Source organism: Meleagris gallopavo, chromosome Z (assembly GCF_000146605.3).
Source record: "Meleagris gallopavo isolate NT-WF06-2002-E0010 breed Aviagen turkey brand Nicholas breeding stock chromosome Z, Turkey_5.1, whole genome shotgun sequence".
NCBI classification, from domain to species: Eukaryota; Metazoa; Chordata; class Aves; order Galliformes; family Phasianidae; genus Meleagris; species Meleagris gallopavo.
The window spans coordinates 58185060-58211895 of record NC_015041.2 but is presented as its reverse complement, the minus strand read 5'-3'; the positions used below and the strand labels follow the sequence as shown (position 1 = coordinate 58211895).

At 41.3% G+C, this 26836-nt stretch overlaps 1 protein-coding gene across 1 annotated transcript in view; it reads right to left on the bottom strand.

Annotated features, from left to right (window-relative positions):
- GRIN3A (glutamate ionotropic receptor NMDA type subunit 3A) overlaps window positions 1-26410 on the bottom strand; it is a 38179-nt gene extending 11769 nt beyond the window's left edge. The window contains exons 1-4 of the mRNA XM_031557369.1: window positions 25774-26410; window positions 19218-20265; window positions 2805-2950; window positions 1340-1455 (exon numbers count right to left, since the gene is read on the bottom strand). Of these exons, the coding sequence (XP_031413229.1) occupies window positions 1340-1455; window positions 2805-2950; window positions 19218-20265; window positions 25774-26360 (1897 nt within the window). The 5' untranslated portion in view covers window positions 26361-26410. The remainder of the gene's footprint in view (window positions 1-1339; window positions 1456-2804; window positions 2951-19217; window positions 20266-25773) is intronic.
- Window positions 26411-26836: the final 426 nt, after the last annotated feature.

Below are 26836 nucleotides of genomic sequence, written 5' to 3'. Positions count from 1 at the left end.
GGTATGCTCTGGACAGAATTTAATTATTATGTGTTCTTTGGCCACTTCAGGGTGCTGGTACAGGACTCAGCCTAAGTGCAGCCAGGTTCAGGAACTATAAATATGTCCTGCTGCTTTAGAGAGGGGTGTATATTGTGCCTATATTTGTAGCTGAATATATTTGCTAATACTGAAGAAAAGGTTTCAGAGAGAGCACAACTAGGGCTCGTTAATACATTTTTGGCACTTTTAACTGTTTCACAGTTGGGTGCTATAAAAGACCAGTTCTTTTAAGATGTATATTTGAGGGTTGCTTTTTTCCTGCCTTGAAACGCTCTGTAACTGACTCAAAGTTGTGAAAGCTGGTCGTTTCTTTCGGCAGAGCTGACCTGAGACTGACACAACTACATGTGCATGGTGGAACATGCTGCTGCACATATGTCCTGCTTCAGCCTGGGCATCTGAGCATCTGTCCTCCTCAGTAACACAAAGACAGGAAGAAAATGGATTGCTTTCAAGTCTCTGGTGTGAATTCAAACAGGAAGCACTGACAGAGTGGAATTAAACATTCTAGAAAATCTCATGAGCTGTTGGCTTGTAGTTGAAATTAATATATCACTCGGCTTCCACCAGTCTTCCTTCCTTTTGCCTTCCTCTTTCGGCTGCAACAGTTCTTTAGGAGATTGTTTTAATGTGCAATGAGAACAGCCAGACAAAGCAATTGCTCTTGGAGGGAGGGAAGGAGGAACTTCAATTGCTTTCACTGCCCATCTATTGCAAAAGTGATTCCTGGAGATTAACAGTACTGGGTGTTTGTTCATGCCGCAGGTGGATCCTGACCAGCTTTGCTTCCAGGCTGCCTTCTGCTCTGCCCCTCTGAATACACCAGGGCTGCAGGACCAGTAAGGCTCTGCAATTTGGATGCACTTAGCAACAGATCCAGCAGGGATCCCACCTGGCCTTTAGAAAGGGAACGGTGAAACTGTGGAACGGCATTCTGAATACACTTCATTGAATTCTGGAAAGCAAGCCTAGGGAAGCAAGCCTTATCTCAGGAGCAGCTTTATTTCAGTGTGAGCAGTGGGATGGGCTGTGCCTTCTGCCTGTTGGAGACAGACCACATGAGTACTGAATAATTCCTATACAGAGTATGGCAACAGATGGTGTGAGTGATCTGAAAGCTCAAAAAACACACAAAAAAGGGCAAAGCCTTGGCTCTGCTTAATCACTGAGAATGCTACCCATTATCTTAAAGGGGTCCTCAGTTTCACATAAACAGTTTCAATCAGAATACCAAATTACAATAAAGCAAATGCAACATATGTGAAATAGAGCACCATGCTGTAAAAATCATTATTACCTTCAATGGCAAAGGGCTTTCCCACAGTTAGAAGCTTGCAATCGGCATCTATGGATACTTCGTAGTCCAAGAGAGCTTTATCCATAATGAAGGCATCAAGTTTCTCTGGGTCATTCCTGCATTCAGCATTAAAGTCACAAACAGAATCACTTCACAGTCCAAGACTCAGTGGTGTGCACTGAACATTTATCTGTCTGGTTCTCTGCAGGCATAGCAAAGGGAATCGGGGACTTCTACTTCAAATGCTAAACTGATAGACATTTTGAAGGAGGGAACTATGCATGAAGACACAACCTTTGTGCACCCAGAGCAGGGCAGCAGGGCTAGGGCTTACTTCACTCTCATGAAATACCAGATCTGAAAAATGGAAAAGATTACAAGCCAGACTGACTCAGCTGAAAAGCAGCACACAGCATTATTGGAAGAGAAGAACAAAAATTGTTAATGCGCTTGTGCTGTCTTGGTTTTCTTTGTGATGTTGAAATTGAGGTCATTAGAGCAAAAATGCAAGAGGATAACTCATACAAAAGTGTTCCTCTTCCTTTCTCCTGAGCATGTGGTAAATTAATTTCCTTCTCTCAGATCAGCTCTTCTCTGTGCTGAGCCTTCGTGAACGCAGAGGATTCAATTTTACTAACCTAATAATTAGTGAATAGCACACCTACAAAAGCTGATGGTACAAAAGAACAGTTGCACTGTATGCTTTCATGTGACCAAAGGGCTGCACCCTCCATCTTCATCCTTGTCTCTATAATGGTCAGGATGTTCTCCTGATAAAAAATTACATTTCTTTATTGATTTTATAGAATGATTCCAGCTTAACTCAAGCAAAGGACTGCCTGTATCTTATTATTAGGATGGCTCAGGGAAAAATGTGTAAAAAAGAAGCAACTTCTGATGGAAATTCCTGAGTCCATCCATTATGCAACTTCTGCGCGTAAAATGAAGTATTTCAGGTGTGTCATCACTTCTACAGTGTCCTAACAGAATCAATTGTATGATTCCAGACTGATAGCCACAACTGTCTGAAACATAAAGACATTACGATTTCCTAAAGCAAGTTTCAGTGTTTATTACTTTTTACATGTCTAATACTTTTATTCATTTTAATGACAAATACTCTAAGGGTTCTCCCCGACAAACTCTTCTACTAGCATGCTGAAGCTGAAGATACTAAGGATCTTCATTCTGAACTTTTGCCTGGACAGCAATGCTTTTTCTGAGCGCTTATCACTGCCTGGTGAAGGTCTCCCATGCACGGAAGACTGCCAGAATTTAAACACTGCCTATGCTTGATGGCAGCCTAGCAGTTAATGCAATGTACCACTTCCTGTGCGCTCCAAGTACCCCTCCATCCAGGTGACTACATGCTTGCTGAAGTGACAGTGAAAGTGGGAAGCTCACCACCTCACTGCCGCGCGTTCTGGCCGATGGACCAGATGTGCTGTTGCATGCAGAGGCTCACTTTAGATATGCGACTCCATCCGGGGTTGCAGGGACATTGTACCGTCGCATGTACTCGTGCATCTCGGGGAAGCTTTGCCTCACGTAGTCTTCTGCACTGCTTTCTCGCACGGTTCCAAAGCGAAATCCTTGGGACGGGTGATGGAGCTAAGGGGGTGAAATTACAGATCAGCAGCATCATTCACACAGGGTAACTTAGTCTCATTTGTGAACATTTATCAGAAATTCTCAGTGCTCATAGGCCTGTATCACACGTTTTCCAACAGCCAGCTTTCCGTTTCACTGAAGTGCACGCAGACTGACCAGGTCACTCATCAGCCTATTTATGTACTCAGGATTTTCTTCACACCATGAAATGTATTTCCCTTGAGACACTTAGGACTCCAAAATCTAAGTGTGGATAATTTGCCTTAAAACCAGCCAAAGTTTCAGCAAGTATCAGGACAAGCCTCTATACATGCTAGGACCCATTTCCTGAAGCTCTGGTTAGACAGCAGAGTCTATGTTTTGGAATAATATTGACTCTTTAAGAATGAAGTTTACTCTTCTGCAGAAGGGTAACTCCATCTTTTCATTTCTAGAAACTGAGAAATGAAGTCCCAGACCACTTCTGTCTTTACTATCATTCTCTGCAGAGAAACTGAGACTGAACAGTTGTGGACATTAAGTCTTCCCTGGCTAAAAGGAGAAGAACACCCACAGTACAGCCAATTATATATATAATTTTTGTACAATACAGTTGTGTGTCCTTTTCACAACTGGCAAACAGGTTTTACCTTCTGTAATGAAGTCCTGAATTGCTTAGATGTTCATAAATTTCAGAGACCTGTGTTTCTACAGTATCCTCTTTGTCTTGGGAGCATTTAATACACCTGATAATGAAATTTTAATGATAGTGGAGCACAGCTCAGGCAGTGCCCTCTAGTAAGTCAAACACTGCCCCAAGATAGCTGCATGTTGCCAAGAGCAGGCTAATTGGAAGGCCTTCAGCAATGTGCCTGCCTTCAAAAGTCAAGATTTCAGAGCACAGGAAGCCAAATAAAGCTAAGGCTGAAGAAGATGTGTTCTGCTTGCTTCCTAGGAAGCTGAAGGTCTCCACAGCAGTCTGTAATGATGATCTCACCATGGCCATGCTCTGCTTTGCAAAGAGCAAGCAGAGAGGCATTCTGCCAATCCATCTGTCTCCCTGCATTATCATCTATGCAAAAGAGTGCAGAGGAACACAAAGTTGTATAGAAGACTTTCCCCACTCTTCAATGACACTGTGGACGAAAGACTATTCCTGGCTTTTAGAAGAATAACAGGTACTATGTAAACTCATCATCATCTAGTTCAGTCTGAAAGGAATAGGAAGAGTATTTCAATGGTATTCTGATATCGTGGAACCTGTAGTTTATTTCTGGAAAGTGGGCAGGTGCTTTCCACACTGTGCTTTGCTGATCTGGCTCTTGTGTCGCAACCTAGAAATAAGCCCTGAAAATCTGTGGGCATGGAGTGAGTCTGAGCATGTTTTTTGAGTTGTCCTGGCCTGGATGACAGCAGGATGCACAATGCAGGGATTGCCTCCATCGGGAGCTGGCCACAGAGCACAATGTGCCAGAAGGTCTGTGGGCGCAGAGGGAAGTGTTCTTGCCTGTAAGTGTGGAAGCAGCATTTAAGTGCCAGAAGACATAAATAACAGAGAGTGGTTCTGTGACAATACATTGTGGAGCTTTCCAGCACAATGTTGTCCATCCAAATCTAGGTCTAGTCTAGCTTCCACACATCAAAGATAACTTCCATAAAGAATGAGCTTGGACAGGGCTTCATGTACTTATGCTGTCCTAAGAAGTAATCACCACAATAAATGTCAGTTCTTCAGGTTTTATTTATTGTCAATTTCAGTGAAGAAACAAACAACATCACAAGGTCTAGACTCTGACCTATATTAACCTTCCAAGTCAGCTTAAGTGTTTGCTGTGACATTTGTGGTCCACCAAGTAATGGCAACTGCAGTGCAACAACTGATTTGAAGATAGTGACGACTGATGCCTGAGCTCACTGGAAAGCATCTCTCTCTGTCACCAGCACAACAATTCTAGTCTCCATGGGAAATACAGGAACAGAGGAAATAATTGAGCCTACATCAATTTAATTTTCTGTCCCAAAAGTTTTACTGAGGACTCTCTGTGCTTTGCACTGTGTTGGGCATACTGTCAAATTTCACCACAAATAATAACAACAGAGGAACATGGATTAGACCAGAAGTCCATCTGGCTTAATATCCTGTCTCTAGCAACACCATATGTATGGTGGGAAGTCTGGAAAAGTCTGTATAGGAAAGCTGTGCAGTGATCCCTTGCACACAGTGCTCTTCCTGCTTCCAGCATTCTGTGTTTTTTCTTAAGAATAATTATGCGTCTGCAAGTCTGTATTTGGTGACTCGACTCTTTTCATGAAGAATAAATCTTAATAGTATTCTAATCCTGTGTGCCTCTTGCCACTTCTGCTTTCTTCTTACTACTGCTTATTCACATGAGGAAAAGGCTTACTTTCAGCTATACTGAGCAGCAGACTAACAAAGCAAAATGCTGCCAAAAGCAGATAATGGACTACCTGCACTAGCCTTGCTGCCTAATCCACTAAGGCTCCCGAGGGCTACTTGCTTCAGCGGAAGATAAAAACTTCAGGATTGAAACAAGGCTCTTCGGCTTTCATTGTGGTGTTACTGTTGCTTTCTTACTTTCTGTAGTCATCTCTGGGAAGATTCTGTGAAAAGATGGAAACCAAAGTATCTGTATGCTAAGAGTACAGATAAATGGCAGTCTCTGTGTGAGTCTTGCCTTAGTAATTGTCTTTTTTAGATTTTTCTTTCCTGTTTCTCATGATATTTCTTCTGTGTTTCTCAGACCTGATGAGTTCTGTAACAGAAGTGTCTTTCCAAAAACATATAACAGGATCCTAATGCCTAGGACTTAAAGAAATCCCTGAAAACCTGACTCTAAACAAATCTGCATTTGAAGAATCACAATTTGAAGATTCAGGAGCGGATTTTTTTTTAAAATTAGTGATTGTGAGAGATAGTTACTTAGTGTTGGTATCACTAATATAAATATAAAGGCTGTCTCATTCAGAAGTAAAGCTGTCCAAATTATAGGAATTTCTGATATGCAGAGACTCTAATATGCATTTCTACTCTATTTACTCTATTAAATTTTTTTACTCTAAGCCTAGCCAGTACTTAAGGTGAATAACCATCACAAAGCACACCTTGGGCACAACATGTGTATTAACCTGGAGATCTGCTGGTGATGCTACAATGTTTAAAATAAATGAATGCAATGACTGCAGATCCATTTCCAAGTGATCGTATGAGTTTTCTTGGCACTCAGTTCAGTTAATATTACAAGAACCCTCCAAAATCACATATCTATCTATTACTGTAAGAAATCAAAGGATCAGAGTTTGTTTTCATCTAGAGAGAAGCTTTCAGCCTCCTCATGGAGCAAGAAATTCCCACTCTGATAATGCACTGAACAAACTAGGAAGACAGTTAAGGGTACAGAAGATATCCCTTTTTATTCATCTCTTTCTCTGCCAGACTTCCCTTCTAAAGGCCTGGGAGAAAAAGAAATGACTCTTTATTCTAGAAGGATCATTGCCCCTGAATGTAAGGGCTCCTCAACCAGTAGTGCACTTCCGTGCACTGCACAAGAACTGAGCACTGCTGCCACGCATGGGACTTCCTGCTGTGAGCTGGCATTTGGATGTTAGCCAGCAAGACTACAATCACAAACTGCACACTGCAGTGCAGAGCGATGGATCTGGAGAAGCAGAAGAGCATCACCAGGAGTTGCTGGAGGATGGAGCAGAGCCCTGCTGCGCCTGGAGGGATCTGGGTGCATTAAGCGTGGTTGAGAACCGAAGGGAGATGGATGGTTTGCAGTCTTTCAGAATGAGTCCTTCCAAAATGAATCGTTCTGTAAATAATGCTGGTAAGATTATCACGGTACAAGCTGAACATAAGAGATACCTGACATTCCCAGAGGCTAACTAAAGCTCTAGGCTGCTTCCCATTAGAATACGATATCTGCGCTGGCCTGGCAACATAACAATATGCATAAAAACACATTTATGGAATAGTTAAAATATTTCCTGGGTTAAAAAGCTATTTAGTGTTGGTAGGTAGTGGCTTTCCTAAAAAAAGCAGAATACTGCCACCTAACAATTGCACTTTTGCAGCTCAAATGGTTGAGATCAGGGATTCCACAAAATCACAGAATTGTAGGTGTTAGAAGGGACTTCTGGAGATTGAGTCCAATCTTCCTGCTAAAGCAAATCTCTTGTCATATTTTGCATTAGTAAAGTTAACTGTGTTATATATATGAAGCACTGATGCATACCATGAATGGCTATGCTAATTCAGTTTACTCCAAATTTTGTAAACTATCTCCTTTCTGCTGTGAGAGCTGCTGAATGTGAGGCTAGGAGACATGTGGTGCCTCCCATTCAGACCTGAGATAGTGTCTGAGGCCAACTCAAGAAAGAAAATATGGCCACGAGAGCCCTTGCAGGAGAGGAATGCAGAACCAGATGGAGCTGAGTACTTGGCTTCTTCAGTCTGTAGTCTGACTGCACAGTGCAGGGCTGTGAAATGCAGGACCTAACGATCTTGGTGCATAGATATAGTGCAGACAGATCAGGAAGATGACCCATCTTCTATGAGGACAGAACTCTTAGGAGGCATACGAAATGCTGCTGGGAAGAGCAGGTCAAAGGTGCACAAGGCTAAAGACCTTTGGAAATGAGTAGGCTTTCTGTACCTGGGGCTCCTGAGGATGTTCATCTACTGTAGGGTTCATGGGTTATGCCAGTATTCCTAAGGACAAATCTCACTGTGTAAGAAAATACGGTACCCACAGGGTAATGTGATTGCTTCCAAGTACTGAGGAGGTAAAGTGGTGATTGGGTCACTTAAGTGCTGAGGCAAGGAGGTCACGGAGCATCCAAGAAAAACCCAGAGCTCTGCAGAACATTCAACCTCTATGAAAGCTCCAGGAAAAGCTTTGGGATGCCTCAGAGTTTTCTTGTATAACACTGTGCGAATAAAAAATGATGTTTGTGCTGCTCACTGCAGATATTCCACTGGCTTACCACCTTACTTCTGCATTTTCTTAGTTTTCATCTTGTTGTTAAAACATCTGCTGAGTGGGAAGTGGAGAGCTTCTGTTTTATTTGGGAAGATGTTGAGAAGAATTGGGTATGTACATACATCTATGCCTTGGGGTGCCAATTATGCATGAAAATACCAATGTGATAAAACCAGAGGAGCAGAAACAGAAAAATAAAATCCTAAATGTCAGGGATTTTGAATTATTTGGCACATTCCAGTTTATGTAATACAGTGCCACTGCATTCAGTACCATCAGCCAGGCTGAGATCACCTAGACTCAGACTTGAAAATACTTAGGCATAGAAATATCCTGTTCAAGTTGGGATTTAAAACTGAAAATGCATGAGATGCTGCTAGGAGTTGACATAATCCAAAGTTTGGCTGTTAGGCTGTGGGGCCTTTATAGCAGACTCCGGCTTCTGAATGAACTTTCATTGCTGTATAACTAGATTGGGCTCAAAGATTGGGCTCAAAGACTTTTACCCTTTGGTTACTTTATCTACTATCACTTTGAGGTTTGCATCACATTTTGTTGTCACGTATTTTTGCTGCATATAGGAAACCTTACATGTTCAGAATATAAATACAGTGAAAAGATTTACCTCAGTCCCAAAAAGGCGAGCAATAGAATAGGTGGAGTGAACCTACAGTGAGAAGGGCAGTTTTTCTTGAGGAAGTTCTGTATCACATCCTTGTGGTTCTCCTGAGAAACAAGCTTTCTGCACTTGTATGTAAGGGAGAAAAGCTGCACTGATTGCCTGATTGCAATGCCTCTTCTGTATTTGTCAATTTTAATAGAAGCCTGTTACTGAGACAGGAGATGTCAGACTGTGTCAGGACTACTTAATGAATGGAGCACAGTGGGGTCTCTAAGTGACAGGAGTTATGCTGAAGCATGAACTGGCCAGGTGAATTTCTGGCTTTGCTTCCTTCTGATCTAGTGGAGTTTGAGCTTGCACGGAACTGTGAAGAAATAGGGAAGTTCTTAACAGAGAAACTGCTGGGAAGTGAAATCGTGGCTATCTCCAACAAGAGAGAGATCAACATTATCCATACAAGACTGATAATTGGGAAATGCTTTCCCAGCACTTGACTGATAGCGTGCAATACCTGTCTCACTGACTTTAATTCAAGACTATTTTGTGCACCTTGTAGCTGGTGGGAGGAAGAATGCTTCTGGGGCTCAGTTTCTAATTAGCATCTTAAATCATCACTGTGATTTCATCATTCATCCAAAATACACCTCCATGAAGAGGAGAACAACATACAGTGGGATGCAGTAGTAGTGACAGCACCCTGAGTGAGAGATGCAGAGGTCACACAGATTCAGCTTTTAATGCCACCTATGATACTGCTTCTCAATTTTAAGAAGGTACAGAAAGGGTGAACACAGCTGAAAGCACTCTCCTAACTTTTACAAAAACTTCTGAGGAAGAACTGTTGTAAAAAGGCTTCAGTATCTCTGCCTCATGCTATTGCTAGCTGCTTGGTGTATCATCTACTGCAGTGTTTAATGGTCAATGCATCCATAAGCAACTGTGCTGTGAGTGCCAGCACGACCTGCACCGGGGAACTGCTGCAGACTTTGGTGAAAATGTTCAGTTTCGGCTGTTAATTGCTAGAGAGTGGTGGCATCAAGTGCTCTGCTCTGCTGTGAAAAACTGACACGCTTTTAGAGTTCTGCTGCTTTCCTGTAAGCCTTTAGGAAGCAGTAGGTTTTTACTCTGCCTTACATAACCCACACACTTACCCAGTCACATAGCTTCTCGTGATAGATTTCTCATGACCTGCTGACAGAAGAAATGCACCTGCTGATACTAAACAAAGTTTCAGAGTAAAAAGAACAAAACAAACAAAATTTAAAAGAATACCTACAAAGTATAACTTATCTACAAGTTCATGGGCTGTTCCCTACTTATCGACAAGAATTTCTGAAAGCTAACTCCAGTGAATATTTATGGGTTGCAGAGGGGGATGAAAGGAAATTATTCATAGCGAAGCACATGAATTTCATGTTTTAGCAGATGAAAATTCACAGCTGAACTTCTGGAAGCTTAAGCTTTGTTTAGAAGCTGTCCTGTGTGTTCGGGCTTGAAATGTGGAGGTGTTCCCTGGGTGTCCAGGAGATGGTGTATGCAGGATACGTCTGAAAGCTCACCATCCTTTCCCTGTTGAGTAAAGTGTCAGCAGAGCTGACTCTTGGCTCGCCAGGACAATGTCATATTTTGTTAAAGTCCCATAATTTTGAATTCAGCTCAACTAGGTTATTAGTTGGCATAAATCTTTACAGCTCCATTGAAGTAAATGAGCAGATTTAATCTGGGAACCAATGCACAGTACTGAGAGTTTTTTCTCCTATATCTCAACATGATTGCAAATGAAAATCAAGTCTAACTTAGATCTCTTAAAAACATAAAGACTCCTTCTGTGAGTGGTAAGAATAAATTTTAAGTCTGCTTTACTTTCCTGTGTGCTACAGAAACTGCTTTGCTACAGGGTGCAGCTTGGGACTCAAGATCCGAGCAGGTATTAATTTCTGAGGATTGCTCTGCTGATTGAGTTTCTGGGCAATATCTTAGTGCAAAAAGCTCTGTAAGAACAGAACAGTGATGAATATAAACTTAAAGGCATGTTCATCTCTGTTTTTAACAGCTCTTTTGGTCCGGATAGAGAGATCTTTCAGATGGGATTTATTCCAGAAAAGTTGACAACTGAATGATAGTATATGTAAACAGTTATAAGCCAAGTTGATGGGCTGAGGGAAAAAAATAGGGATGTAATTCCCAGCAGACAATAGATCACTGTTTCCAGTTAACTTTACTGGCATAAAGCAGCCATAAAAATGCTCCAGCCTGTGTTCCTCTGTTCCCACCTATAAATAGGGTTAATGCTGCTTTAATGTCAAGTCATTCCCAATCAGAAAGAGAGCTGCTTGGCTGAGTATGTTTTCCACACCAAAAAGACATGGGGCATTTCTGGTTCTATAGTCTCTCTTCACCTTCCACCCAGGCTGTAATGTTTGCTGATGGAAAGTATTTGAAGAGCTCTCCAATTCTGTGGGTTGGAAGAGCACAGCTAATATCACAGTAACATATCATGTAGGGTAGCTTCCTCACCAAGTTTCAAAACAACCACCTTTTAAATCATTTTTCTTAGAAGCTCCTCCTGCTCCAGCTGTCAGACACTGGTTGGTCAGAGCCATGTTGTCAATCCCAGCCATGTGGCACTCATCCCTACATTGTACTACACTGGTATGGCAAGGTCAGCATTCTGCAGTTTGTGGGAAAGGGAAGACAGCAGTGTCATGGTGGAAGTGGGGTGACTGGTTAGAAGAAATAAAGGAAATTTTTAACAGTGAAGCATGTGTTAAGCCCAAGGTGTAAAATACAACGATGGGCTCATTTGGAGGCCATGACATTTTGCACAGTGAAATATGGACAATGGTACTTGACTTCACTTGGTGTTCAGCTAAATCTCGTTGCACTTGGTGAGAACTATGGTTCTTTCCAGAAGGCTTGATCACTTAGTGTCCCTGAAATCCATTGGTGCTGGTGCTGAGCGAGGACTGCTATCATTAGGAAGATGAGCCAGGCTGGTATCCAGCTGTGTTTTTATAGACCACAATGGTTGTGAGCAATAATAAAAATTTCCTTCAGGCTGCAAAGTCACTGTACAATGATCTTCAATCTGCCACGGGATAAGATCAACATTATGTGTCTTCTCTGTCCTCTGTTCTTTGCCAGTTACTCCATAGCATCTTCTTGTCGTCTTTCTCTGCTTGCATTACTGCATTATTTCTTGCAAGGGCCTCAGTATCATCAAGGATTAAGCTGCTGTTTCTGATGGTGGGCTCACTTTCACTGCATTTACCTGACATGGCATAAAAGTATACTGCAGTTTTAGAGTAGGATACTGATGTGAAAATTGCTGGGAAAATCCCAGAACACACTGACTCCTTCCGGTTCTGAAAGAACAACCTTCACAGCTTACACCAAAAGGAACAAAGACAGCAGAACTTCCTCCCTTCTATCCCCTACCTACATGTTTTGGGTCAAATTGCATAGTGAGGAGCAGCCTAGACAGCAGGTGACTGAAAAACTCATTCTATGTAGGCCAAGACCTGGAGCAGCAGGAGGATAACATGTAAAGATACCAGAAGGTCTGCTGACAAAATGGTGTAAAAAAGCAGGAGAGTTCTTTGAAGAATGGGGCAGTACAGTGTCTGATAGATAGAATATTAGCACGGCAAAAATCCAAATTAGCAGAATTCTGAAGCTTCAAAGCCATAACTTTACAAGACATCTTTAATAAGATGAACGGAAAGCTAAACAAGTAAATTTTTCACTGCTATAAACTGCAAGGGAGAGCTAAGGAAGCCACGATTTCACCTCCACAGACAGCAGATGTCTTCATCTCCATATGAGATTAGTCTGCAAAGCCCTTCTTCATCTGACCCTTCAGTATGACATACTTAATTTCTCTTCCATTTGAGACTTTTGCACTTTGTCTGGACTCCACGACATTTAAAGTCCTCTTGAGTTCACTGACTCATTAATACTCAGAAAAGCACCATATACTAATTAGTGATGCTGCCAGTCATGACCTTCCTGCATCCAGTATCTTTCAGCACAGACATGTATGCTCTATAGATATTGCTGCCTACTTCTTGGAATTCTAAAAAGAAATGAATTCTATAGTCCTAGAAAGTACAAAATCCCATGGTAGCAGTAAGGTTTCTGTTAACTCCTTTGAGATTGTGCTTATTTTTTTGCCATACAATTTAAATGCATTTAATGCATATTTAAATACATGCTACTTCATTATTTATTTAATACATAGCAGCTCAAGTAGCTCTCCTGACAATGATTCCTCTTAGGTGGCTGCAGTGAAAGACCACAGCACTTTAAGTACATTTGCTTAAGTGTAATTCTTACAAGACTTCCTTTTTTATATATAACCTTTATATATATATATATATACACATATGTATATTCCCTTTAAATATGTAACAGTTATGGCCTCACTACAAAGCTTGCTGGACTCATGGGAAAATCTCAATAAATGCAGTTCTGTTTGGATCACACTGCTAACTGTGTAAAGTGTTTGAAGCTTTCCCTTTCTGTAGTTTGATATTGCTAAAGCTCACCTGCAGTTACTAGCTGGTTACTATTTCTGGGCTCTTTTAATACTATACATAGCAGGGAATTTTCAGCTGATACACAGTTACAGACATAATGCTCTAAATTAATTTATATTTCCATAAATCAGAAACAAGAGTCTGCAACCTCACATATTACACTTTAAATTTAGAAACAAAAGTCTGGTTGATTGTAAATGATGAATTGTTGGATAAAATACTCTCAAAAACATCTTGTTTGGATTATTCTAAGCACTTAATCCTATAACAGAGAGATAGCTCATAAAAGCATGTGTTCTGGTGGCATGTCAGGAGGTGGACTGGAAATTTCCAAGAGAGAGCATCAGAGATTTCTGAGGATTCATTCCAAAGCATGGTGGTTGGAAGGATGTAGCAGATGGGGCTTGTCAAAGTGATCGCAGGTGTCTGCAGTGTATTCCCCAGGGCTTCTCCACTGTTGTGAGACATCAGTGCTGGATGTGCTAGCACACCATCACATGTGATGGAGAGAAGCTTATGCTTTCACGAAATGGTTTTGGTGATCTTTTCCCAAAGTGTCTTCAACAGAGGACTCACAGCTATATGTACCTACCTCTCCCAGCTAACTGTGAAAGCGTATCAGATTGAGTAAATCACACATAATGTCCATAGTGCAGACATCTCAGGTGAAATAACACAAGGAAATTGCAGGTGGTGGGGCTCACAGCTGTAGCACTTCTTCTTAAATGAATCTCAACATGGTATTTTCTGTCAAGATACAACGTGGAGAGTTACTCTGCCACTGCCATTGAGCACTGTGAAGGCAAAGTGATCCAGAGAGATTGAAGTACCACCATACTAAATAAGCATACACAGATACAAAAATGTATCATGAATTTGGCAAAGAAAAGCTGACATCTGTTACAGTTGTGACAATGGTAGGGCAATACCTGAAAAGTTTGTAGTACTGCTGAAAGCATGACACCTTTACTAGTAGAAAGAAAAGCCAGGTGTGGGACAACCTCCTGGAAGATCCTCCCTGCTCTTCAGCTTCTACTGATGGATGCTTTCTTATCGACAAGTTTGCAATGTATCTTCTGTCCTCTGGGCTTCCATAATCATTTTGCCTTAGATAATATGGGCTTCTCAATATGCTCCTGACTTTTACAGTACATTTCTAACATGTGACATACAGGAGAAGCCTAAAAGCAAAGTCCCTACTTCAAAGAACTTGACACTGACAAGCTCTGCTCCCTGGGGAGAGTCTACAATCCAGAGCCTTCCTTTTGGATTTGACAGAGAACTTTTTCTGGATCCAGGGCTTAGACTGCAGGGTTACAGAGCAAAGAAAGGCAATGGGAATGTTTACGTACTTATAATCTCTTCTTTTCCTTGCCTGTGGCACTGAGATATAGATCACTTGCAAGCAGATGGTACTGCTTTACAGAAACCATACTGGAAACTAAGACATAAAATATCAGGACTTGTCACAAGACTGGCTAGAACAGACAAAAGCCATGGAGACACATGCTTTCAAAGCAGCCTGGTAGCAAATTCTCTTTTTGTACCCCAAGTCTCTTGTTTATCTCCATGCTCCTTCTCTACTCAGCCCGTGCCTGCTGCACTGCAGTAATGCAGTCGCTGCCTGTCAGTCAAGGAACAGATAGAGCAGCCAGCTGCCTTGTCCCCATCTATTCCCATTTGCACACCTCAGTGCCTCTGTAGCAGCATTTTTAACGGGTTACCTTTTGCAACCCAGTCTCTGTGAAAATATGCACTGGCCTGGCCACAGCAAGAGATAAAAGCTTTAGGTGTTGGCTTTTTCAACTCTGACTTAGCATAATGTCATGGCCAGGGGACTAAGGAGCTATAAAACAAACAAGGTAGCAAGCAGACAGGGGAGATGTCAGGAATAGTGCCAGGTGTCTTCCAGGCTGTGACAGGAAGGCAGGACAAATGATCAGACCTGCTCCAAGGCAGCCTGCTGGTCTGCGTGCTCACAGGATGAATAACTGACCTTGTATAGAAGTCAGGTCTGCACAACAGACAGTCTGCCAAGCAGTCCGAAAATCAGGAATGCCATGAATTTTTATGCACCCAAAGATCTGACATTAGGAAGACAACCTAGGATTCAGATAGCAGAAGGGATGAAAGCAGTAGAAAATGATCCAAACAAAATGTTTGCCTGTCTCCTGCCTGCAAGTGAGCTTATAAACTCATTGCCCATGGTGCGGAGAGCAGCCTGCTGCTTCAGATGAGGACTCAGGACACTGCTGCAACCTTCATCTGTGTTGAGACTGCATTCATGCTGCAGCTATCCTCTACTGCTCAAACAGCAGCCTGGGTTCATTCAAGTGAATGTTTTTTTGTGTTTTTTTTCCCCGAAAGATGGGTGTGCCGGTTTGCACTGAGAAGAGATGATGGTATAAAATGTGTAAGATTAGAAAACAGGAGGAGATAAGGCAGCTGTGGTCCCCAGCTGCCCATTTTCTTAGGAGAGTAAGATCTTAAGGTGATAGAAAATTGCTTTAACATATTTCTGCAGTTCAGTGGTGGTTTGTATTTTGCAACTTCTGCTAAAAGAAAGGTGTGCGGTCAGGCTGCAGCTGGCTGCCTCTGAGGTGGGAGCTTTCGGGAGAGCAACCACCCAGTGTTCCTGCAGGCCTTCACCTGTGGCTGATCAGAGCCAGTTAGCTCAGTATTCACGAGATGTGATGTGAAGGACTGGAAGCAACCTGTGCGACAGACATTAGATAAAATGTATTTCTAATCCCTACAGCATCAAAGGGTTCTCAGGTTTGAAAACCCGAGTCAGTGATGTAGGTGGTTGGATGGTTGCTCTGGACATTTGGCTTGCCCTTGTAAAGATTCTGTGCAGGCCTCACTCAGAAAATGCACACCGAGAATCTCAGGCACAAGGCCGGTTCCCAGAATGACATTTTCCTGCCTCCCATTGCTGCTTAGGGTAGCAGCATGCCTGGCTGGTGCCTCCTGGAAGCAGCATGGTGATATTTCAGTATTTCATCGCTCCCTTCTTGTCAGAGTACAGGAAGGTCCACTGGGGAGACCCCTCATTCCATATTCTGTGTGATCAGCGGTTGTACTGCAACTAATTTTCTGTTGATCTCTGATGAGAAGGTTGTACCTCTGAGACTCTCCTTTCAGAGCTATACTGAGCAACTGCTAAAATACAGTCCTGCTTGGTCAATTACACACCACTGCCGCAACATGTATTCCTCCAGAAAGGCAAATGCAGTTTATTCAGGCCATAGCTAACCTCGGATATTTTCTTAATCAGAAAAAAGTGTATAGATCCTCCTGTCAGGACTGGCTTTAGAAATGAGGTTTCTCATGCTGAAAAAAGACTTTCACTTTTTCCCATCTTACCATCCCTCTCCTCCTGCTTAAGAGTCTCATATGGGATTTACTGTCTGCGGTGCCAGCTTGGGAAAATCATACGTTTTACACCACCTCAAACAGGCTGCTCATCTATTTCAGGTTTTGCTTTTTAAATACTGTCCAGAAGCACAGTACAAGAGCATATCTGCCTGGAGAACAGGAGGGGAATGTTTAAAAGCACATTAATATTAAAAAGATTATTTCTGCATCTTGTTGCCAACTTTTTCAAAAAGACAAAGAGGCAGGTAGATCTGAAAAAGAAGGTAAAATATTTAAATCACCTAAAAATATTTAAAGAACTAACCAAACTGGTGGGTGTACCTCTACAACTGCTGTGCTTCAGACGTTTTCCTAACCTGAGCTTTGTATGTTAGAGAGAACTCTGTCAGAGCTCAGCTCAGGCTTTGTGTGAGAAGCGATTAAAGCAACACTTTTTCTGTTATAACTGATGATAACAGACTAAGACTTCAGAAGCGAACATGAGAACAAAATATCTACAAATATCATGTAACATCACGTAGTCATCTCTCATAAAACCTATTTATTTCTGTGGGCGGTACTCAGTGTGGGTGGTAGTTGGGCTAAGGTGGGTGGTAGTTACAGGGGGTGGTTCTGGGTGGTACTTGATGGGTCACAGGTTCACAGGGCAGTTGCGTGTCACGGTATATAGGTAGTTGTTGTGCAGCATTAAATGGGCACTTGAGCTACACCCTATGACGTGCGTCTCCCATGTCCCTGTGCTAGGTGAGTGCAGACAATAAGGGTACTAATATGGTGTTGTTAGCTGGGCTGGAAATGCGTGGAGGCTAGCAACAATTTCTATATGGGAAAGTGGGAACAATTCAAAAGCTTAGCTTTGTTCCATGAAGCAGAGAAGTGTCTGTCTGGGAGAGGCCACTAATGCCACTGGTTTACCTGATCCCTGAGGTGATTAACCCCAAACCATTAGTCAGCAGTGTTTTATTCAGGCCTAAGACCTTAGTTTGCAGTCTTCATATGCTTCAGTACTCTGTCCTCAATTTTATAACTTGATGGCAAAGCTTTATAACGCAGCTTTAGAATACTATCTTCTTACAATTTGCAGTTTTCCAATATCTCTCATAGGAACTGCCTGCATGGTCATAACAGTGACGCAGAAAATTAGGACATAATCTGATGTGACTAGGTAATGGATTAGGTAATGCCATACAAAAAACAGTGAACTAACCTCATTTTCAAGTCCATGTTGAGGCTTACCAAACAAGGACTGAAACACTCTCAATTACTCATCCATTATGCTCTGAACAAAACAAATACAAGATTCCAGCAGTCTTGAAGCTTAACTTGATGAAATTACAGATTTACTATCTCTGATATCTTTATCGGAGGAAAAGCACTAGCTTTACATCATAAATCAGAGTGAAAATAATGTTCTTTTTAAAAAATATTATTGGTCTAAATGTTGGAGGAAGTGATTCAGAAGTCATATTCACAAAGTCAAAATTGGATGGTCATCAGTCCAAACACAGAGTTTTACTGACGTGAAAGATGGAGCTTGGCCTGTGTTATTTGGAGGTATGTATATAACCTTTATGAATAAATTTTATGAAAGCAAAATAAGCGATCAGTTCTGGAGTTCTTGAGGTGATTTGTTCCACTGGCATAATGTTTTATCAGTTCAGCCACCTGAGACTGATGGTAGATAGTTTCACAGCTGTGTACTAGCAGTTAAATTATGTGTATAAAATTGTGGACAATACCATGAATCAACCTTTTGCTGGTGAAAGCTTCAAATAAACAAGGGAAATTTTCTGTTGGCATCCTGCTCCCTAGAGGAACTCTCACTTGAAGAGCATGCCTGCTTTTGTGTCACCTGCAGCTGTGTATTCTCTCCATAAACTCTTCTGCTCAGTTTTATTTGTGACCACAAATTAGTAGCAAATAAAGTCACAACTGTCTTCCAAAATGCTGAACTATGGAATGTGGCTGAGGCTTAAATTTCAGCACAACCTCCCTTCATCCACCTTGAGAATGAGGGAGAGAGTGTGTGTGAGCAGTCCTGCTTCTGCATTTTTCCCTGCCTTCCCAATATGTACCAAACCCTCTCAGCTACTTGTATACAAGCCATCTACTGTGCGATCCAATTCCTGCACTAATAGTTCCACAGCAGAAGTGACACTGAAAATCAATGGTCTGACTACTCATAAAGTACTGTCATTCTGATACTAAAAGTAGGTTTTCAAAATATTTCAGTTCTTCTCCATTTGATTTAATATTCATGGACAACGTTGGCAGTAACACCATTAAGGCCACTGAAATACTAGCAAAACCCTGCCTAGAATATCAGGTTTTGTGTCCATGCTTTTGTCTCCACACTGTGTGGTTATTTTGCCTGAGTAAATCTCAGAATGATCTAAATCACCTAATTGATCCAAACAGCTGCAGCCTAAGGGACTCCAGAACTGTAATATAACCTTAAATCTGCATGTAGAAACCACTTAAAATCTCTGCTGTGAGCAAAACAAAAATCCTCAACCAACCTCTAACCTTACACCTTTGAAACTACTCCATACACTTTAATGGATATTTAAATACGTTCTCTCACTGGACTTTCCTCCTGAAGTGCTGTCAGATGATAATTAACTGTAGGATAACTGCTGTTTTGCAGACAGGTTGCTTTCTGATTTTAAGAAACCATAAATTATGTAGCAGTGAATTTTGACTGGGAAAAAGAAAAAGCTGAGCTAATAACAACAGACATGCTTTACCTTTGGGTCATGTATTCCAGAAAGCTCTTCATAGATCTTCTCTCCAACCATGACAGCAGCTAGGTTGGCTGTGTACGTGGACAAACAAAACAGACAGAAAATAGCCCATAAATTCATTAAAAACCTTCCAGTCCAGCACTTGGGGGGTTTGATGGCAGCTGTTCTTCCAAACAAGATCGCATAGCAGACATTCAGGGCAGAGGAGAAAGAGAAGACTTTGTTTCTGTTCCTTCCCTTGGGGGTCATCCCAAAAGGACTTTTCCACTCGTATAAGGTGAGGAAAACAGCAGTGATGTGGAGCGCAACAAATATCCCCAGCCACATAGTCCAGTGAAGTGGCCACATGAAGGCTCCAATCGGAGCTGCCGTGTCTCTGGTCCTCACCAATATCCCCAAACTAGTGGAAAAGAAAGGGCTAGTGAAATCAATCACTTGGCTGCGGGCAGTGTTAATGCTAAATGATGTCACTGCCATGTGAGCTGTCCCAGAAAGAAGGTCTCCTACCAGCCCAGTCCAATGACCATTCTTCCAGGCTCCGTATTTTCCATCACCAACAATGTACAAGTCAAAATCAAAGTTCATATCCTCAGCCAATTTCTCCAGCAGATCAATGCAGTAGCCGTAGCAGCATTTCTTCAGCTCAATGGGAACGGTGTCATTTCCTCCTTGAAGGGTTTCAAACAGGTTATCCAGCACTGCTGAATCGTTGGTCAAAGGATCCAGGCACAGCTGCCCTGCTGGGCAAAGACCTTCATCATCTACATCTCTTGTAAAGACAAAAGGGTGCTCAATAAGAGTTACCACTCTGAGGTGCAGCCGAGTGGGGTGCTGCATGTGATTTTTATGTCTCTGGGCCTGTTCTGGCCATATCCCATAGTCCATGACAATCTTTCCTTCTTGCCAGCTCCCTAGACGAGTCCACATAGGGTTCCCAACAGGATCATGCTGCAGGTTCCAGATGAAGAAGTTGTTTTCTGAGCTGACAACAGAGGAACCTTTCACCTTAATGTGGCCACTGAGACCATCAAAAGTTGTGTTAGCTAAAAACCTGTTGGAGAGAGAAAACAGAGTAATCAGAAGCCGTTACCATATGCTGAAACTTATGCAGACACCATGAGTTTATGTTTAAGGGATTAGATTAGAAAATCTGGCTAAACACTAGATATTCATAGCTTTCCTATGGCACAATGAATAAGACACTTATGATTAAAATACTTCGGAATGCTCTCTCCTCTGCATATTTTATGTACATGGAAACTATTTAGAAAACATGTTTTATTTACTTACTATAAAAAAATGAGAGATATCTTTTTTTTTTCAGTTGCCTTTGCCCTTTGCTTCATAAGTAAATGAAACATAGGCTAGTTCTCAACTGAACTTGAAGAGATCAGCAGCCAGATTCCTAGATAAAAAATATGAATGAAAATGGAAGAATGGAAATGAAGAAATGCCCTTCCAAGAAAAATCTTGTGATCTTATTAAGATGTAACATACGTAAGAGATGCTTCTGAGGCGGTGTCAACATATTTCAAGCACTCTCAAGTGAACCAACCCAGATTCTAAATGCCCATTTGCCACTGATAAGTCACTGTTAGCCACTTCAGAATGAGGAAAGGACTCAGTGAAAAAACTTTGCCCTAGAAAAAGATTTTACTTCTTTAAAAAAAATATTATTATTAAAATACCTGCAAAAGCAATGTTCTGAAAAGTGCAGTTTTGACACAGCTGATCTCATGAAGCATACCAATTTTGCACTGCACATTTGTTTTTGGGCGTTTGCTATCCCACATCTTCAGAGTAAAAGTTAAGTATTTCCTTTGCATTGGGCTGGCAACATTTGCTGGTAGTTGTCATCCACCTATGTGTAATACAGCTTCTGGTAACTCATTATTCAATATGCTAAAATGATACAGATAAGGGAGCAGGGAAGTGAGTGGGAACATGACCAGCTGAACTGCTCTCTGTTAATGAGAAAGCTGCTGTGCATTTTGCAGGGACTGCAGAGGCACTCTGTTACGACTATGGAAGTCTTGGTAGAGTGATTCCATTAAAAACAACTGAGTTATATTGCTGCTAATATGGTGTAAGGTAAGTGAAGCACATATTTTTCAGTAAGACGCATTCAGATGACAGAGTATTTAGCTGTCACAGTAGAATGTAACACGTCATAATAGCTCTGAGAATTAGAAGAAAGCAAGTATTGAAAGAAGTATAAAGTGTGTAGCTGTCACTGTAGCCTCAATAGACAAGGCATAAACTTTAAGTAGTGTTAATTGTTTATCAATAGCTAGAGGGGAAGAAAAAACTAACCTTTAAATAGATTAAAAAAGGATAAAACTGCAGCACGTGTCTGTGCATGCACACTGCTGACTGCACTGCACTGACGAAATCTGTTAAATTTTTATGTATCTTCAGCAGTAAAAATTCTTCATATGTGCAGATCATACTAACATTTGCCCTCAGCTAAGAACAAATTTAAGAAACTAAATAATACAGTTTGAGTACAGCTGTATGTGTGAAAGCCTTTTCTGTGATGGCTTCAAAACTACTCTCAAGCAGTCTATTCCGCATAAAGTTCGGAGAAAGACCTTAGAATCACAGAATTATTAAGGCTGGAAAAAAAACCACCACTGAGATCATCTAGTTCAACCATCAACCCAAAAGATGACACAATCTAGGATGATATAGCCTATACTGTCCAGAACAACAGATCTGTACACGTTACCCAAGTCTAAGAATTATGCCCAGAAATACACACAAATGTTAATAATATACAGGATTGATGCTTGATTGTGGATCACATTTTAGAAGTCCTTTTCCCACTTAGTCTAGTGTTAGCTAAATGTAACCGTAACTTCATTAACCACTGGTATCAGTCATGTGTGACACGTGCTTTTCTCCCAGGCTGCTTCTCTACTTGGCAGGATCTGTGCATGTTTGCAAATGCAAACATCATCAAGACAACAGCAACAGAGGAAGGCAATCCTGAGCACTAAAGGAAGGTTGACATAACCATGAACATGTTTGTTTTCTATCTCTCTTCTCCTCAGTCTTTGTAAAAAAAAAAAAAAAGCAATTTCTTCCTTACAAGCACTGCTGGGTTTATATGCTGAGGTCATCACTATGACAATAACTGAAGGTATAGATATATACGTGCACAACATTATGAAAGAAGCAGTGTAGAAAATAGTGTTAACAACTCATCACTTAACAACAGTGCCGAAACTGACAGACACAAATTCCTAAGAGGAATAAATTAGCAAGGTTCTGATGGATTTGGCCCCAAATTTCCACTGCAGCACAACCTGAATATTAGAAAGCTGCAAACCTGGAGTTTGGAGAGTAGATGAAGCTATGGAATAACGCATTAGATTTACTTTCTACAGGTAGAATGAGAACAGAGAAATTTATGCACTGTGTTCTCTGACTTTCAGTGTTATAATAAGCATGCCCATGAGAGTGAACCAAGCACTCTGTACCCGTCCTGTAGTTGAATTGTGTTAGAAGCATTTACCTGAGAGATTTAGTAACATTTAGACTTTGCTACCTTCTCAAGGTAGTAGCTTACTTTTGCAGCTCATTTGCATGTTCCATATTTTTGGTAGTGACAGGACATTAATCAAAATAAATGAGGGGAACCATGTGGGAGATACATTTTAACAATACTTTGTAAAAGTTGTGAGTGGCTCTGGCTTCTAATCTTCTGCATGTGCTGTGTGCCGCAGGAGTGAAACTCATGCCACAGTCTTCACAGCAGAACTCAGTCACTTTAAAAAATAGATCTGAGGATCTGACCACATTATTTAGACCAACACCCTCTAGTGTGAAATCTCTGAGACTTACAAGTGTCACATATCACACAATGGAAATCTCTGATATATATCTGATATATATATGTATCAATATATGTATGATATACTGAGCTGGTCCTCTTCAGAAGGGCTACGGACGGGTTCATGCAGAAAGGTGTGTATAGATTTCAGAAGGCAAAGGGACAGATCCTCTGTGAATTAATTCCTTGATGCGTCAATGTCTGTGAGCTGACGATTGCACTGACAGACTGTGGTATCTGTGTCAACACTTCACTAGTACTACTTAGCTTAACCAAGAATTCCCGAGTATGCCACTTGTTCTTTTCAGCTTTCTTCCTGTTTTTATTACTGTTCTTTGTTCTAAGAACTGGTTGTTACTATACTCGAGCAAAGCCCTCTTTGCAGAATGATTTAATTAAATGATTTCACTTCCTCTCAATTTCAGTGGCTTGGCCACTCTGTATCTTTCTTGGAAAAACTACCAGAAGCAAGAGCCAGAACAGGCAGACAAATAGGCGGCTGGAGAAATTACCCAAGGCAAATTAAAGCTGTGAGACTAGTTTAGGCTATAAGAAAAGATGAAGCTCTTAAATTTTAGTATCTTATTCTGGCAACAAGGATGCTCCCAGGAGCAACAGGAATAGATCTGGGAATCAGACTTGTTGTAGGAGGAATTAAAGATGGGAGATTTACAACAAGCACGTGTTCCTCCAATTCCATACTCGTATCTATAAAAGCCTGCTTTGCCATAGACTAGACAGTGGCCTTGTTCACAGCTGTGCTGGTGTCCTTGGGTGCCACTTAAATGGCTCCAGAGTCAGTGCACAAGAACAGTGAAAGCCCTGAACCTGGTGTGCCAGTCATGGATGTGCTTTTACTCTGCATGCTGCAGCTGCAGAGGCAATGCTCATGTCTCTGCATCTCAATCCCCAGCCACCGCAGCTCTAAGGCAGTGTACCAAGACAGATGAGCTCTCAGGCAGAAAAGGAAAGGACCCCCGCCAGTAAATACTCAGTTACTCACCAGACAGAAGTTTTGCCTCTGCTCTGGTCACAATTAAGCCACCCACTGGTGACTCATAAATCACTGTTGCTGTTATGAATTAATAGTTGTGCTGCTAACTCAAATACATAAGGACTGGCGATCAGGTGTCTGCCTCACTGATACACTACGCACTGCAGTGATTCAGACCAAGGGTTTATCAAGCGTGTTCTCCTCAACACAGTCCACCAGCAGCTACCTAGGGAAAAGCAGGCCAAGTGTATGACATTTTCTCCTAATCCTCTCACAGTTCTCAACCATTTTGAGTTCCAGGCATTTCCACAGCCTGCTGTGATTTGTCAGTATGGTGCTGCTCCCTCTGAATTCTCTTGCAGGCACTTCATTCGGCCCTCCTCTTGAACTCACTTAAAATGCTAGTATTAGTTGAATTTACAGATGTACTCTCTGTACTGTGCTGTACCACAGTGCAGTGGTATGAAGCACTGCTTTTGATTTGTTCTGAACTGAATTAAGTCGTTGACTTCATCTCCCTAGTTTCTTTAAGGCAAAAAGACAGTGAATGATTTATCTTTGTCTCCTCACTCCATTTCACTAGTGACTTTGTACATCTTTATCACATTCCCCATAAACCGTCTTTCCCCAGCTGATTCAAGTCATTCCTTTTAAAGACAGATTTCTCCCTACCTTCTGACCTTTTTTTGCCTTCCACAGTATCTTAATCAAAATGAAGGGACAAGACATATCACAGATGTGAAAAATATGACAGTCTGATGACAGCAGTCCATGTTCATCATGTAAGGGCTACTAGTTTTTTGAAGAAAACAATGAAGAAGAAATGTTATGCAAGAATACATAAAAGTGTTTTGATTTAGCTTTTGTTTCTCTTTGACTCTTCCTTAATCCTCAAAATAGTCTAACACTCGAACATTTGGCTCAAGAACTCCTATCATAACCCCATCCATTAACATCTGTAGGCTAAAAACCAGATGTAAGGGGGTAAAAATCTGCAGCAATCACTAAATGTAAAACAGCTGATGACTTCACACACACAACAAGGACTTTTTTGTTTGTTTTTAAAAGGAATCATGCATCTTTCTCAGATGTTAAAGCCTCAAATATTTGTAAACATTAATCTCCAGGTGGTTTTGGGAACAACTGGTCTACAGTTTTAGAAGCTGCAAGAGGAGCTTCCCACTCTACCCTACAGAAGATTTGGTTTCTGGCACTTCTTGTAGCTTTGAGAGTTCTCAGCCTGCAGAAGTGGTCACGGGTTTTTTGGTTGCTCATTCCAGACCCATGGAAGCATACTAGCAAGGGCCTGAAAACACACACCTGTTTATACTCATGTCTTTGGTAGCGCAAATACTCACTTTGTGTTTTGTATTCTCTCACATATCTCACAACCTGAGGGAATTTGACTTCTCCCACAGATAAATAATTACAAGATACTTTCAGTGCTTAGGCTGCAGCTGAGCCTACATGCTCTCTGTACTATCTCTGCCTCTGTGGAACAGGATCTTTTTCCACAACTGGTCTCACCTCCCTCTATGGCTAAGTTTAAGTTTCGTTATACCTCCAGAAGAATGAAGCAGGAAGAAATACTGAAACAAACGCATACATTAGTAAGGGTGAATAGCATTACTGCCATGCTATAAAGAAAGGCTGAGAAGGGAAAGGAAACTAAGATGTTATTTGATACCAGAAATGCTAGCTACAAACAACAACAACAACAACAAACTTACTTAGACAAATATTGTCCTGAGGCTATATTTTTTTCATCTGTGTCCATGCAATTCATTGTACTCGGAATGAGAGCTAGTTCAGGCTGAATCATGGTGGCTGCTGCTACAGCTCTTGCTACCAGCTCCATTGCGTCCTGCACATAATGCTCAAAGACAGACTGTGTTGTCTTGCCATGAGCAATGAGACCGAGTGGCAAACCTTCTGTCCTTAGTTCTTCCACATTCTGTGAATCCCCAATAATCCAGTGAAGTTCTGGAGGCATCACTCCAAATTGGGTGGTTATTTCAAAAATTCTCCTTGTTTTTTCCATGTCACATCCAAACATGACCATGGTAGATGTTGTGTCCTTGATGCTCTCCAGGTAAAACTGTAGATAGTTCAGAAGGTCCTTGGTTGAAGTGAGATTTGCTGTGATGTTTATAATGGACCCCAGGTGGAACTTGGAGCTCTGCTGTGTGAGGAGGAGAAAGTCCGTGATGTTCCACTCCTCCTGGCATACCATTAAGCTGAAGTTGTACCAGTTGTTCATTGCAAGGATTGAGAATGTGACATCAGCATCAGAGCTCAACGAGTTTTCTAAACTCATTTGCAGATGGAGGGGATTCTGCAGTTAAGAATACAAAATATTTTAATTAGAAATAAGTTGGAATTAAAATTAATGCATTTTCTTAATTTTTATGCGAGGATTACATGTTCAGTCACGTTGTTCAAAGTACTCAATTGTTGATCTAGGTAACGGTATGAGAAACTGGGACTTAGACCTACCCAACTTACATGGACAGTAAATCAAGGGCTTCCTGTGCTAGAATCTGAGTCAACTTCAATAATCATCAAAGAGTCTCTGTTTCCAATAATTTGAATTTCTTTAAATCCACTTGTACTTTTGGATTTCTTGGCAATCTCGATCACTGAATTCCATTTTCTTCTAACAGAGCATACGAGAAAGTAAGACTATTATTTGCATTCAATCATGGCAATAATGATTAAATTCAATGAACACTGTCAAGTGCTTTGGTAAAAAGTAAATGAAGATAAAAAAGAAATCTCAGGTCTTTTTGTGTT